This window comes from Morone saxatilis, unplaced genomic scaffold (assembly GCF_004916995.1).
Source record: "Morone saxatilis isolate NCDOM2014 unplaced genomic scaffold, NCSU_SB_2.0 Contig1, whole genome shotgun sequence".
Lineage (NCBI taxonomy): Eukaryota > Metazoa > Chordata > Actinopteri > Moronidae > Morone > Morone saxatilis.
Window position 1 is genome coordinate 727,579 of NW_023339651.1, and position 15,581 is coordinate 743,159.

Consider the following 15,581-nt stretch of genomic DNA (forward strand, 5'->3'; position numbering starts at 1 on the left):
GGCAACAAAACTATTTGGTTAAGTTTAGGAAAAGATCGTAAGTTAAATACATACGAAACTGTCTTGTACTTCTCTTAGACTCGTTGGCTATTGGTCTTGCCAGATATTGTAGTTGGTCTCAACCAAGTCCAGCAATAAATGTTGATTTTCTGAAGTAACTTTGTCCTTCAAAACAAAACGAAACCATTGATGTTAGTTGTTGATGTAGTTTAATTCCAGATCTAAACAAGCATTGACATTGGCCTGTTTTTCTGTCTCTCACTTTACTTGGACTCTTTGGAAATGGGTCTCGACTTGGTCTCGACTAGTCCTGGTCTTGGACTGGACAAAGGTGGTCTTGACTACAGCACTGCCTGCAGGTAATGAACCTTAATACTTTTATTGGGGAGCCTTTTCTGATTTTATTTGAATTTTAATTTGTCTTTCACTTCCATATTTTTTATCTGGTTGAAATATTTTGATGATTTTATGGCTTCTAACATGGATTCTTATTGTTATTTTATTATTATACATGCATGTACTTTTCTTGCCTAGGCAAGGCAAAACGTGACTCTGACACAGTATCCTCTTGTGGATCGGTGGGTCTGTTATACACTTTAGTGTGAGACTGGCCTGAATTACTTCTAATTACTTTTTGTTTCACCTGTGTGAAGTTTTCTATTTGTATAGGAAACCAAATCAGCACTGAGGTCACCGATTGAGCTAACCATAACCAAGTGTTTACTTGTCTATCCTTAAACATACTTTAACTATAGTTAGTCTGCCACAGCCGCAATCCCACCCTAATGTTAACCATAACCTAGCTGCCGTGTGCAGATATTGTAGAAAGCAACAGTTTTAAAAACGTTGGCATTAGACATAAACGTCACTAAACATAATACTGCAAGTCCCTCGAGGATTTTGTGGTTTTTTTTGGGGAGAATTGTTGCAGCCTAAAATGCCAGATTTCACAACTAATGTTTTTTGGCATCTTTTTGCAATGAAATTGTAGGAGAAAGTGAAAAAATTGTTTTAGTACAATTCATTACAAATCAAAGGCAACTTGTTTCAGTGAGAATAAAAATGTTTGGAGGGTAAATGTAAGAGAGGTTCATGTTGCACATGTCTGGATGGTCTTCATCTCCAAAACGAGAAAAGAGGAAGTGAGTTCGGTGATGTACGGCTCAACGTTTTGCGCAAGAAACTACAGTCAAATTTGCGGAAACGTTGCTGTGATTGGACAAACTTGCAAGGTTGAATGTGCGGGAACTGTTCCTGGAGGGACTGAATTTTGGATAAAGTCAGTAAGCACTGGTAGTTGCTGTTCAATTAAAGATTTCAGCAAGCAATCTGTCAGATCACCATTTCAAGCATTAAATTCACCATCTTACTGATCATCAATAACACGAGATTTGGTGTTCCGTCTATAAAATGAATTTTCGCAATAAAGCTTTTCATAATGACAAGTTAATGTCCCTCCACTTCCTTTGCCGACATAAAACACTTTTTGGAGTGAAAACCCTTCAATGGCAAGCTGGTCTGTTTCTGTCTGACTGCTCATAGACTGAAAACTACTGTGTGTGATCAACAGCAACAATGTCTGGCAAATGAAAATTAATTCCAAACCTATTAGGCCCATAAATGCACATTAATTGCACTTATGAAAGCAATCGGAGGGGTGTAGTGTGTGGTTTTATGTTTCCTGTTAAAAATAGTTTTCCATCAAGGTTCATCATATAGTATTCCATAGAGACAAACAATCCAGTGTTTAGCAAACATAATCAGATTCCCTTTATATTACAAGCAGTTGAGGTATGACACCTGCAGAATCTGCGTGATTATGAGCCTCTGATTGCACTTTGGATAATGACACCCTCTGTCATCCCTGCAGGTGATAATGGATCTCATTAGGAATGACTTGTGGGAATATGAGGCTTTTCGCTGTGACTCTCTCACTCTTTGTGATTAAAATAACTGCTTTGCAGGAGAAAAACCTGTATACAAGTGTTTGACATTAAATTCTCTAGTATAAAAAATTAAAGACATATCTATATATCTGATAGTTCTTTCTACGAGACGTTTTTTCTTCAGGTTAAATATAACAAACAAAAAGGTCAGCAACTGCGAGGCTGCGTTCACACCACCAACTGTATGTTCAGCATTTGATTGAGATGAGCAGCAAAACAACGGACAAATGTGCTTTGTTGCGGACATTTGTGTTGTTGAGACCAGTGGCTTGATGCCAAAAATGTTTGGTTCACTGTCTGACAAGCCCTCCACTCGTTACCAGCCCAGGCTCGTTACATCTCATCTCAATTTGAAAAACCCTTCAGAAAACAGGAGATTGGAAAGCCAAAAAGAACACAATGAACTGTAAACTGACTCTCACATTCAGCTATTTTTTAGCTAAACAAGGCAGTTTGAGAGTAGGGTTGTCTACCAAGACCTGTTCTTAAAACGGTACCAGTTTGGTGGGTACTGTAATATCAAAACTCTCTTTATTAGAATATTATTCATTTATGTACTGGTAACTAAACGTTTTCCTTCCTCCCATTAAATTTATGGAGATGTATCGATAAGAGTAGTAAGAATTGTTAATACTACTTATCGATACATTACTGAAGATACCAATCTATCTATCTATCTATCTATCTGAGAAAACCTGAACAAGGTGTAACTGCAAAAGTCAATGGGTTTTGGTTCCAGCGTTCAGGAATCAATAAGTGGAATTGAACAGTGTGTAATCTTACCAAATGGTGGACGAATGTTGGGATCCAAACTTTCATCAGTCGTGGTTGGTAATTGAAAATGTCATGGTGCTAAAGGAAAACTCGGCAAAGTCAGTAGGGCACATTGTCTGGGAATCGTGAATGTTTGTACCCAGTTTCATGGCAATCTGTCCAATAGTTCAACCAACTGACAGACAAACATTGCCATCTCTCGAGCCAAGTCACTCGAAAAAAGAACAATATTAACTGTGAGCTGTCGATGATATTCAGCCATAGTTACCTATAAGGTAGTTTAGAGTAGGTTTGCATACCAAGACCTGGTCTTAAATTGGTACCTCATTATACATTGGTTTCTCATTTCTCAAGAACTATAACACGCTTTGGGCACTCAGTCATTATTTGAATGTTATTTATTAATTCATTTACTGTACTGGTAAATTTACTTTTTGTCTAGTGAGAGAAAGAGTAATAAGTAGTTCTTGATTTATATACCTATATCAATACAATACTTACCCACCTATATCTGCTGAGTGAATGCTGTGTAGCAAGTGTAACCCCAAAAGTCAATGCATTTTGGTTCCAACATTCAGGAATCAGTAAGTAAGGCATTCGGTAAGGCTGGAATGCTCACTGTAAAGAAAACCATATGGTAAGACGGAAGAAAGTTGGGATCCAAACTTTCAGCAGTCGTGGTTGGTAACCAAAAATGTCAATCTGCTAGTGGTGCAATTTTTATTGCCTCTTAATTCAAAACCGGTTCATTAGACCCAACCTCGCATTGAGCCCAACCATCGTTTGCGTTTGAGGGTCGACAGTAGGTGTGATCACAGCCTGACAGTCTCTACTTCCTCTACTCTTGTTCTGTCTTTCCTCCAAACAAACTGAAACTCCTCACCTGGACAGTACTGATGCCAAATAAAAAGGTACTATAAAAACAAACCACTCAGCCGCGTGTAAAATAAGAACCAGATAAAAATCCACTAGTTTTTTTTTCCCCCTATCGTTGAATGATTCACAATTTACAGTCAACGTAAGAAAATGAATATAGACTTTTGATTTGAAAAAACAACGTATATTATATATTCAATACAAATGGAAAAAAAGAATTGTGATCATTTTCGTCCGATGCTGAAGATATATATAGGGTTGGTACAGAGGTGCATAACAGTAGGTGTCCAACACTAAAATGTCCCTACAGCAGTGCATCATGGGTAGTCGTTTACATTGATGAGTTGTGGAGAGACATCGTTTAATTTCGGCACTTAGAAAACAATCACAATGAATTTCGCGTCATTGTTTCATATTGAACAAAATTTACAAAGCCATTCAAACAGTCATAACTTTTTCATCAATGTATATATATATTTTTTTTTTATCTCGTTTTGTTGGTTTTTTATAACTCAACTTCAAAAATTGAGAATATTCAAAATACACTTTAACCTCACTTCGTTCTCTTGGTATTTACAGTTATGTACAAGAGAAAAATTACACCCGCCAACCCGCCCACCTCCCCGCTTTTTTTTTTTTTAACTTTTTTTGTAACATCGGCTTTTCTGAACAGGTAGTGAGATACAAAATCTTTTTACTTTGTACATATATTTTTTTTTCCTTCTCTAATAATCTTCCTCTAGAGATCCTAACTCGCCTCGCACCCACAACCGGACCAAAGTCCAGAGAGCGACTCATCCTTGATGCAGTTTGACCCCGTCCTATCCCCTCCCACCCCCCCACCCCCCTCCTACATCACTATATAGATGTACTGTGGGTGGCCTCAATGGCTTCGGGTATGGGTCCTGCGGAGACTGCCTGGTAGGACATTGGCATGGGTGTCTTGCCAGGGCTCTGCCGGAAGAGCCCCCCGTTGGGTGCCCTGTGTTTGCACTGCATGGTGCCGCTGAGGCTGGTGCTGCTGAGAGGGTGGTGCAGGGGCAACGTGTTGCTGCCAGGGCCCTGGGATGGGGGTAGCGTCCTGCCTAGGGTCCCCCCATGGTGAGGGTGGGGAAGAGGAGGAGGCGGCGCCCCCTCCCCTGGGAGGAAGGTGGTCACAGCGAGGCCCGAGGGCGGGTAGTCCCGCACGGACTCCTGCCCCGGCACCAGAGACGCCTGGCTGGGCTGCATGCTGCCGATGTCCAGCGCAGAGATCTCGATAGAGGGGCCGGGGATCTGCTTGTGGGCCAAGTCCTCGTCCAAAAGACTGTTCATACGACGATGCACCTGTTCCAGATTCACCTCCTTGTCCTATAAGAGGAGGAGTTGGGGGTGGAAGAGGACAGAGGAGAGACAGGGGGAGGGAGGAGAGGAGGGAGGAGGGACACAGAGGCTGAGATTGGCGATGGGCCGGTTTCTCAGACTGTTTCAGGTCTGCTGGTGCTCCATGCATTTTGAATCTGTCATTGTTTTTGGACGTGGCCTTTGTTTTAAATTGATGGGCTGCTATCAGAATGTTGGCTGATGGACAGCTTCTTTTTTCTTTTTGTGTCAAGAGCCCAACTGAGGCCACAGTAACCAATTCAAACGTGCACCTTGAAATCAAACTTGGCCAGTGAATATTAAAGGTTTGATGTCTGGAGAAAAACAATCCTGGAGCCAAACTGACTGAAGGAGGTTTGTTGTAAAGCTGGGTTTTCTTTAGTAAGTCTGTGTGTGAGCAGGGTATGTCAAGGTTTTCATGTGAATGTGTTGGATTCAAAGACCTCTGGTGAAGGAATGATTGATTTGGATCTTGAATTTCTGATAGAAGACTTCATTTTGCCTCAAGTATAAAACAAAATCATAAGAGTTGGGTCAGAAATTCAATTAAATAAAAAATAAAAGTAATGTGAGTTGTAAAGTTTTGCGCTCTCTATATTTATGTAACTAAAACTGAAAATGTCTACAGTTGTTTTCTCTCCCCTCTGTGGGGGTGTTTTTTTCCTCGCTGACCTTGCAGCCGGTACACTCTGTGCAGGAGGATAGGAGAATCAGTTCCCTATCAGAACAATTTACTCAAAACATTGGCTGACGCTGCATCTCCTGCCGACTGCAGCCATGCATACTTGTTAGGCATTAATAGACACTTAAGTGTTTCCCTGTTGAACTGCGGGTCTGCCTCTGCACACTGGGTCATGGGAAGGTAAAGGACGAGGGGCAAAGAGAGAGATGGGAGGCGTGACTCGCATATCAAGCGAGGCCTCCGGGTCTGAATCCAAATTCCCGACACGTTTGAATGGATGCTGACGTCACTTTTTGGGGAGAGAATTTGAAACCAAATCGGTCGCTTTGCAACAAAGTCAGTTCCTGAACGCAGCCTGGCTTGGCTCCAGCATTGGATTCACTTCAACTCAGAGGTACAATGATATTAGTCACAGTAACTCATCACAGTGAGACTCAGAACAATGACACATTTACACTCTATATTAATACACACAGATATTCAGTTATGTTGCAGTGTTATCAGCACCAGGGATTTTACAAACCGACCCACCCCGATCCCCCCCCGGTAATTTTGAAGACATTTTTCTTTGAATTTAAGGATTTTTTTCAATCAACAGCATAGCTTTTATTGTGAAGCAGCCACAGTAAATCGAGTGTATTTGGAGGTTAGCCCTTTCAGACATTTTTAGCATTTTTTGTCAGCAGATCAATAAATCATTGAGTTTGGCTGCACTATAAACACACAAATTTGTCTTCCTTGAATTTCTAAGGTGGGTTTACTGCCCCCCAGTGGTCGATTATCTCCACCAGAACTGAAATCCTAAGGATTATAACTTAAATCCATCCAACTGTTTCTTATTTTTTTTACTTTTTCTTCTTTTAGATTTTATTTTAAACACAGTTATAGACCCTGTTTACGTATGAGCTAAATTCTAGCAGGGAAATTTTTATATTGATTTAAATATGTATTAAGTATGTAAGTTTGGTATAAATTGGTATTAGCCATTAAAAATGCCTCTATGTGCAATGTTAAAAGCCACACATTTCTGAAAACATGACCTCTATGTCCTTATTTGCAACGGCCCTGATTAACAGGAAAGAAACTAATGAGAGGTTAATAGAAATAAAACGGCTGCCATTCACTCACTAAGGTGTTCCTATAAATGATAAGCCATTTACTGCACATCATTTTCACTAGTGTTCGGACTGGATAAAGCGCTGCTATTGCAGAAAATGTCAAATTCCTCTCAAATTATCATTGAAAATTGTGTTCCCAATGTAGCCTGGTTTTGTGAGGCTAATTTGTTAGTTAGCTAATTGGCACTCAAAAAGTCTCGGACTAAGTTTTCTCTCTGAAAGGCAGACGAGAGGCAGTTAACGTAAGAGAAACTTAGGTGAGACTCATGTGGAGGTAGAGTAGTGGAGAGAGCCCTTCTTGTGAAACAGTCTATGATAGCGTATAGCCGCTGACGCAGAGAGCAGCTTGTGAAACCTCAGAGTCTTGGTGAATCTCGATTCGCTGTGGTTGCTGGGGCTAAGCATCTGTCTCGGCCTTTGTTCTAACCTTAAAGGAACACATAAACATACAGCCGTGTATGTGTTTATCCACGAGGACCTGAGCAGGTTTGAGTGATCCCTCTCCAGTCTCAAAGAGCTCCTCTCAAAGCCAATTAAAACATCTCACTACAGGTTATTGTTTCGGCAGACGGGCATCTCATTAAAATATGTTTTCAGCAGCGTCAAACTGGCAGCTAGCCTAAATAAATAAATGCCTGGGATTAAACCTCAGCCGGTCGTTAAAGACAGACTGGTGATGTAAGTGGAAAGGAAGAAAACAACAGCCGTCTGAAAGCCTCCATTAATTTGGAAAACAAACAGCTCTTTTAATGAGTGCTGCCAGTGGGGGGGATTTTAAATCACTCTCCCTCCTGCTACTTTCCTGCAACTGTCGAGTGGGTTGTGCTCAAGTGTGATAAGAACAGTTTCTGGTTGTTTCTGGTTCATTTTGGATTCAAGTGGCCCTTGGAAACATTTAAACCCTTTGGCAAATCATCCTTTTATTTTACAACAGGCTTCCTTTGATATCAATATCTCTCATTATAAGATGAGTTGCTGTCTCTGCAGTCTGATATACTGTTCTGCCCTGTCACCACCTCTACAGTGGACATCTACCCTCCCTGTGGGCACGGATGATGAAGCTCACTTCAAGTGTGCAGATTGGACATTTCTCAGAGGCAGACATTTTCTCAGCGGTCGGCTTACACGTTAATGATGGAAGCCAATTATGTAGTTAAGTAATGTTTAACTGAAGCTCTGTGAAAGTGACAAGGACGGCCCGTAGCACACAGACTAATAACTTGCTATAAGTCATTGATAATAAGTCTACTTAACTTTTCTGGTTCAAACCTTCAACAAAAGCTCCCATTTATACCCATAAAACTAGCTATTTAACCTGCCAGCGCCATTAGCTGCAGTCAGGAATCAATGAACAAGAGTCTATAGCCACGCTAACTAGCTAGTACTTAGGCACAGTGGTGGTGCTTTGAGCTAAATGCTACCTTCAACATGCTCACAGTGACAATTTTAAAATGCTGATGCTAAAAGGGTATGATGTTTATCATGTTCACCATCTTAGTTTATTGTGTAAGCATGCTAATATTTGCTAATTAGCAATAAAGACAATAGCTCAGGCCAATGGGTATGTGGTAGTTTTGTTAGTTCAATAGGCTGCAATTCACTCACTAAGGTCTTCCTACAAATTATTAGCCATTTACTGCACATCATTTTTATTGTTGTTCGAATTGGATAAACCATTGCCAATGCAGAAAATGTCAAATTCCTCTCAAATTATCATTCAAAATTGGTTTCTAAATAAACCTGAGGTGTGTTCCTAATGTAGTCTGGTTTTGTGACGCTAATTTGCCAGTTAGTTATTTAGAACTGAGAAAGTATTGGACTAATTTCAGACAATCTCCCAATGTAGTCTGGCTTTTTTAGGCTAATTTACAAGTTGGCAAAGTGGCACTCAAAACGTCTTGGACTAAAATCAGAGTTTTCCCTCTGAAAGGCAGACAAGAGGCAGTTAACATAAGAGAAACTCTTAAGGTGAGCCTTATAGTCTGATTTTATGAAGTTAAATGGCCAGTTAGCTGAGTGGCACTCAAAAATCTGATTTCTTCTAATTTAGTCTGGCTTTGTGAGGCCAAATTGTGAGTTCGCTAAGTTACACTATAGATAGATAGATAGATATACTTTATTGATCCCAAGCTGGGAAATTGCAGAACACAGAACTACAAAAAAATTGTGTACTTTGGCTGTACTCCACAGTTCAGGATAAACTCAAAAGAATTATTTCTGCTTTCTGCCAGTGCCACATATCTTGTAGAGTAATTTGACTTTGTAAAGGGTTAGAAATAATATTGAGTCATAGGTGTTTATAATACATGCATTAAAAGGCACTAAACTAAACGTTTGCAGGATTTCCATCACAGTGTTATAGTTATTTTTCTGATAAACATGCCAACAACAGGTAAAAGTGAGGTCAGAGGTCAGCCCTTATGGAATGTTTTCATTGGCGCTATACAAATAAAATTGAATTGAATTGAATTGAATTGAATACAGTTAAAGATGACCAACTAAAACAAAGCAAGGAGAAACAGAAAGGCACTATAAGAACCAGGAGGGTTTCTAATGGCGGGGGATGCAGCATTCAAGATGAGAGGGCCCTCAGAAGCCCACATTCGGTGCCTGATGGACCGGCATCAATTACAACTTTAATTATCGTATCGTCTGCAAAGAGCAGAAGCCCAAATTCAAATCAATTGCAATTAAGACCAAGGTGTCTGTTTCCAGATCATGAGCCAAATTAATTTGGGCAAGTTTTTTTTTACATCTTAATGAGCTGAAACGTCTGGTTCTGGAAATAATTTCCTGTTCAATTTTCTGATAAGGAAATTGATTATTAGCTTTAGTGGTTTAATCGGTGGAAAGTTTAATGCGCCACCAGCAACTTGAACAATGAAAAAGTTTGATTTAAAAGTCCAGTGGGTAGGATATAAGGGGCTCTATTGGCAGAAAGGGTATATATTATCCAGAAATATGTTGTCAGAGTATAATCACCTAAAAATAGTTTTTCTTTTATGGAGTCCATCGTGTTCCTACAGTAGCCCAGAACGGACTTTCACGTTTTTATGTTACCTAAAGGTCACTGTAGCTTTTCTGACACACTTCAGTTGGTTGCAGTCTACAACATCACCACTAAATGTCACTTAATCTTACACACAAGCTATCTTTTTAAGGAAAACATGTCTTTGTGAGGTCTATCATTTGTTAAAGTTCCACCTTTAAAAAAAGGTTTTAAGGTAATAAAATATCTAATCATTTTTATTTAGTTTGTGGTTAAATGGAGGACAAACTAACATGAAATTAGTTCTCAGGTTTCCTGGAGATAAGAAATGCACTCCTAGTGCCTTAAACACAAACTCCTACCTGTTTACTTTTTCATATTTATTAGATTATCTATTAAGAACAAATTAGAGATTATTTTCCAGAATTTAGGCCACAGAAAACAGGTATGAGGCCACGTTTCTGCTCAGATGTAGAATCACCAAAAATCAACCCTCGACAAAACAAAAAGGACCTTGGCAATGGCACAGATATGATTTTTTTTTTTTGTCTTTATTTTTAATAGTTATATAGGAGGTCTATTCTGACCTGTATCAATAGCTTCTGCTTCATCCCAGCCTCTCTCTCTGTCTGTCCAAATGTCCCTCCTCCCCTCCGATGAAGCAGTTGTAATGTCATTATATGTCAATGGACCAGAAACCCTTGCCAGTCTGTAATCCTTAGTAACCTGCACGAGATCATAGACAGTCAAGTGTAAATAAAAAAATAAAAGGGATAGATGGAGAGAAGGAGAGGAGATAGATAACACGGGTGTCCACATTGACATATAATTTGCAATAAGACGTGACACAGTGATAGTACCAGGGGTTATGGACTGGGATGTTGGAGACAAATCTTATTGCTAAAGGGCGACACACCCAACGTATACTGTCTGCTCACACTTTAGTTTATGGATCCATGTCAAAACTTTGTCCCCTGTCACATGACACAAACCTGCCTCCTGATGATACACTGTGTTTCTGTTGAGGTGTGTGTGTGTGTTGGGCACAGGAGGTGAATGTCTGGAGGTAGAACTTATAAATGCAGGTCTGAGGTCAGTTTATGTTTAAGTGTAGCCTTAATGAGAGCTTGAAATGTCTTCCCAGTTCCAGACTATATACTGTCACTGTATGGTACCGAGTACTGGCGGGGTTTTGGTCTGATAGCTGGTTGGTCGGTGGACTCTGTGGCCAACGCATTTTTGTTTTGAAATGAGAAAACCAAAATTGTTTTGAAAATAAATGTTCTAAAAGTTTTTAGTTTTTGTTTTGGGAATAAAAACATAAAATGGAAAAATGATCCATTTTGTTCCTCGTATTTAGAAATAGTATAAATTTGGTTTTCTTATTTAAAAACTAAAATCTGTTGGCCACTGACCCTTGTTCTATTTTGAATCTATATCTCTTCCCCCATTATTTAACCGGGCAGGCCTTTATGACTTTATGTTTGGCTCGGTGAGACACACTGCCCGACATTGTTTACTTGAGTATTTTGTCCTTAAATAGGAAACAAACGGTGTGTTTCTCCGCTTCAGATCTCCTCTGAATGATTGATTTCTGGTCTAGTGTCACAATATTGACATAGCATGAAATTCAATCTGGAATCTTTAGCAGAGGGATGTTTTCTGGGACACGCCACGGTGCTTCGGGGGGAATCGGAAAACGGAGCTTAAAGAGAGAATATTGGACTTAAATTGACACAAACACAATATCCAAATGAAGGATCATGTTGCTCTGTGTTAGCTGTTAGCTAACATTTTAGCCATAGCAATTTGACAATAGCCAATAACATATTTGTTTTATGTATGAACATCAGTTAATACTTGATATGCAACAGTCGAAACTGCAAAATTCTCATTTGCGGCTTTTGTTTCGTTGTTCCGCTGCTATCTATTTTTTAACACTGTCTAATTGCGACACCTTCTCTGAATGTGCACAGCATTTAAATTATGTAAATGACTCAAAAGCCTGTCAGTATATAGCATGGTACTGGGACACCACGTACGGAAGCCCTGAAGGGCAAAGTGAGAAAAAAAATTCTAGTGATCTATTTTATCTCTCTTGTTTTATGACTTAAGAACAAGTAAAAAAAAGTTTGTTTTGCCAGGATTATCTTTCTAAGTTCCTTAATATTCTTTTTTTTTTTTATCTGTAAAACAGGTGATAACTCAGGAAAAACTAGGTTTTAAAATTTAAATAATGGTTTAAAACCTGTTTTTCCCAGCTGTTTTTAAATCATAAACACAAGAAAGACCACACTTTAAATCAGATTTAGAAAATGGATCACGAGAACTTTTTATTTTTCACTTGCCTCTCAAGGATGTGCTTAAGGTTTAGGTAATCTCTACAAGATGCCAAAAAACGTAGGAACATGACTCCAAATCAGTTTAGGTTGTTTTAACAATAAATGTAATTGTGTAAACTATTTTAAAATGTTTTCAGCATAACATTGACTTAGTTTTAATTGATATTTAACACATCAATTATCAGGTACTTCCTTTAGAGTTGATGAGATGGTTATCAGTTGTCATTAATATTGATTATTGAGCACATTAATGTTCAATTAACTGTTTTTCCTCTTTAAACTCTGAAGATGTAACCATTAGCTCAGCTGTTATAGTGACTTGTGTTTCATTAAACAAAGAGCCATCTGCTAATTGGCTTCTGTATGGTTTTTATTCAGTAGGCACTTAGTAAGAGTATCTATTAGCAACAACAGCAAATGATTTGGACTAACTGTGATAATGCCACTGTTAATGTCAAAACCCAGGGAGAGCTGCACTTAAAGGTTCGCTTAGATATGATAAATTACTTTCTTGTCTCTTGACGTCTCGTAAGGATTTCACAATGAAATGGAAAATGTCCAAAAGTGTTAAGAAAGTGTGTCTGTTATCGTCCTCCGCCCGAACAATCTCTCTCTCTCCTGCTAATTATAATCTCTTTTCAGAGCCCTTGGGTGCAGGAAACTACCAAAGCCTCACTGTAGAAAATGAGTTTATAACAATAATTCAATACCGAGCACTTGAATGGTTACGGATCCGCCACTGTGGGAATTAATCATTAAAGTCTGCGGGTGTGCTCGGTTGTTTTAGCGCGGGGGGGGTTTGCTGGGGAAACATGCAGGACGTGCCAGTAGCCAAATCCTGACTTGCTGGTCTAATTGTTAGCCTAAGGCCTTGAGTGTGTGCATCAAGGCAAAGCAGAGCAAGAGGCTGCTGTTTCATGAGCGTATTAGTAAAAGGTAATGGTCAGTGTGCTGTGTGCTTCATGTGGTTTAGAGAATATGCCAAACAAAAACAGATGAGCTCTGGTGTCTGTAAGTTTAGCACGATGTGGGTGGGGAGCGATGGACGGATAAAAGAAAAAATGGAGGAGGGGTAATAATAAGAGACCAAATTTGATTTCAATCAGTGGCTGATGTGGCACAGAGCACATCTACCTACGCTGTCCTATCTCACCACCCTCTGTCCCCCAGCTCTCCATCACTAACTCTACTGTCCTAACCCTCTCTCCTCTACAGCTGGGTGTACTGGAGCTCCACTAAGTCGGGGCTCGCGTCTGCGGCTGGATCCTTAAAGTAGAGTGTGGCAGTGTCTTCCCCCCGCTGGCCCGTCCGCCGGGCCCTGTGCTCGGTCACCTCTTTGGGCTGCTCCTGGCGGCAGCGGTTGCTGTTCCACCAAGCCTCCAGCCCGGCCACAAGGCAGGCCAGCAGCAGGCCGGCGGCCAGGATGCAGAAGACGCCGGCGAAGCTGTGAAGCTTGAGGGAGCGGCCATCCGGGTGGGCGCTGGTGTGGCTGTTGAGGTCACAGCGGCCGGTGCGAGGCCACCACTTCTGCTTCATGATGTCTAGGTCGCCTTTCTCCTGCAGCTCCAAGATCCTGAAGATGAAGAAGAAGACGTAACAGGTGAGTCAAAAAGACCATTAATTCATATTTCTGACTTAAAGACCACCTTCTTAATTCCCATGATCCTCAGGTGCCTCACCTTACAGGTTATTTAAATGAGATTTACAACAGTGGAAAGACTAACAAAGACGGGTTTGGCGAGTTTTTTTGGTTTCTGTCCACTTTGAAAGACGTACAGTGTTACGATGATGTGTGAGATAAAATCAGTGTTTTTGTCTCTGGAGTTTGGTTTTATTCTTCACTACAGGTGAACTTTATCTTCCTCTGCAGCTCAACCCTCAGATATTTCTGGATTCAACTGAACAGATTCAGTCTGATTATTATTATTATTATTGTGTTTGCATTTGGTTGTATTTCCTTCAGCAGACACTAGGGGGCGCCAAACACCAGACCAGCTTGTCAGATGCAGGATATAGCAGCAGGTGGGTCAGTGAACGCACCACTCTGTGCAGAGTAAGTTGGTTGGTGTAAATACACTGAGCACAGGCCACTATAACATTATTGATTAGGGATGCACATTATGGATGTTCTCTCAGTGTTTATTGGAACTCAACCTGCTAACCTCAACCCAGACCCTGTGGACTGTCAGTGTTCAGAGTCTTGGACTCGGACCTGAATGAAGCCGGCCTCCTCCAGCTGTTTCTCCAGCTGTGCCTCTAGCAGCATCAGCTGCTCCTTCAGCTGCGACACAAAGACACCGTCAGACCTCGACTTTCATCAACCACAATCAGAGTGAGAGAGAACCAACCTGTCACGTGTCCTCTGTCCCCGTCCTCCCCCGCTGAACCTCGTCCTCCAGCAGCTGCAGCTGGTCCAGGACCTGCAGACGGACCGCAGATCGTTAATTCATCAGGTATTTACAATAAATAAATTATATTGTTTTTGAATGAATGAATGAAAAAGTGTTAATGTGTAATCTGTGAACATGAGTCCTCACTGATCATTCCACCGTCTCATTAGAATCAGGATTATTGATTATTGATTAATTTATGACTCACTGTTTGTTTCTGCTGTTCAGCTTCAGACATTTTCTGCCTCCAGACGTTTTTATCTTCTTCAGAGAGCCTCAAGCTCCACCTCCTGTCAACAACAAAACAACACAATCAAAACAAACTGTTGAACAACAAGATCATCAATAATAATAAAGTGGTGTTTACGGCTTCCTGCAGCAGCTTCCTGCTGTGATCAGACTCCGCCTCCAGCTCCGCCTGTTTCCTGTCGGCCTCACGGAGCCGTGACTGCAGCTGAGCACAAACATCATTGATTAATGATCGATCAGATAAACCAGACTTCAGTCAATATCATCAGAGCCTGATAATAATAAACAATATAGAACTGATCAATACGTCACCAAACCTCCTGGTTTCAGGTTAAGATCAGAATATTTGTATCATAATCTTAGAATATTAGTAATATAATATATAATATATAATAATAATATTTGTATAATAAACTGATAAAAAAACAAGAAGTTAATAAACAATGAAACATTTTCCAAATTCTATAAAAACTTTTTCCACATCACCAAAATGTTCTTTAAAGAGTTCTTTAGTTTGTTGTCTGCTTTTACCTCAGAGTGAGACGTCTCCTATCTGAGTAGATACTGTATGTTAGTTGGCTAACTTTAGCTTACTTGCTAACGTTATAATTAACAAAATACAATGTGCAGTTCACTTAACGGCCACTGGTGGCACTGTTACTCACTGAACTCACTGATTTACTTAAACAGGAAACAGCTGACCAACCTGCTCCGCCTCCACAGAGACGCCAGGAAACAGAACCTGCAGCGACGCCTGGAAGTCCAAACGCAGGGCGGCACACCTGGTTTCTGCGTCAGTCTGAACGTCCTGATGATCTTTTAGATCTTTGGAGTCCAACACAGAGTCCACAAC

At 40.3% G+C, this 15,581-nt stretch overlaps 1 protein-coding gene across 1 annotated transcript in view; it reads right to left on the reverse strand.

The window, feature by feature from the left end:
• Positions 1–4,454: 4,454 nt before the first annotated feature.
• grid1b (glutamate receptor, ionotropic, delta 1b) overlaps positions 4,455–15,581 on the reverse strand; it is a 478,026-nt gene continuing 466,899 nt past the window's right edge. The window contains exons 16-17 of the mRNA XM_035668898.1: positions 13,422–13,662; positions 4,455–4,946 (exon numbers count right to left, since the gene is read on the reverse strand). Of these exons, the coding sequence (XP_035524791.1) occupies positions 4,455–4,946; positions 13,422–13,662 (733 nt within the window). The remainder of the gene's footprint in view (positions 4,947–13,421; positions 13,663–15,581) is intronic.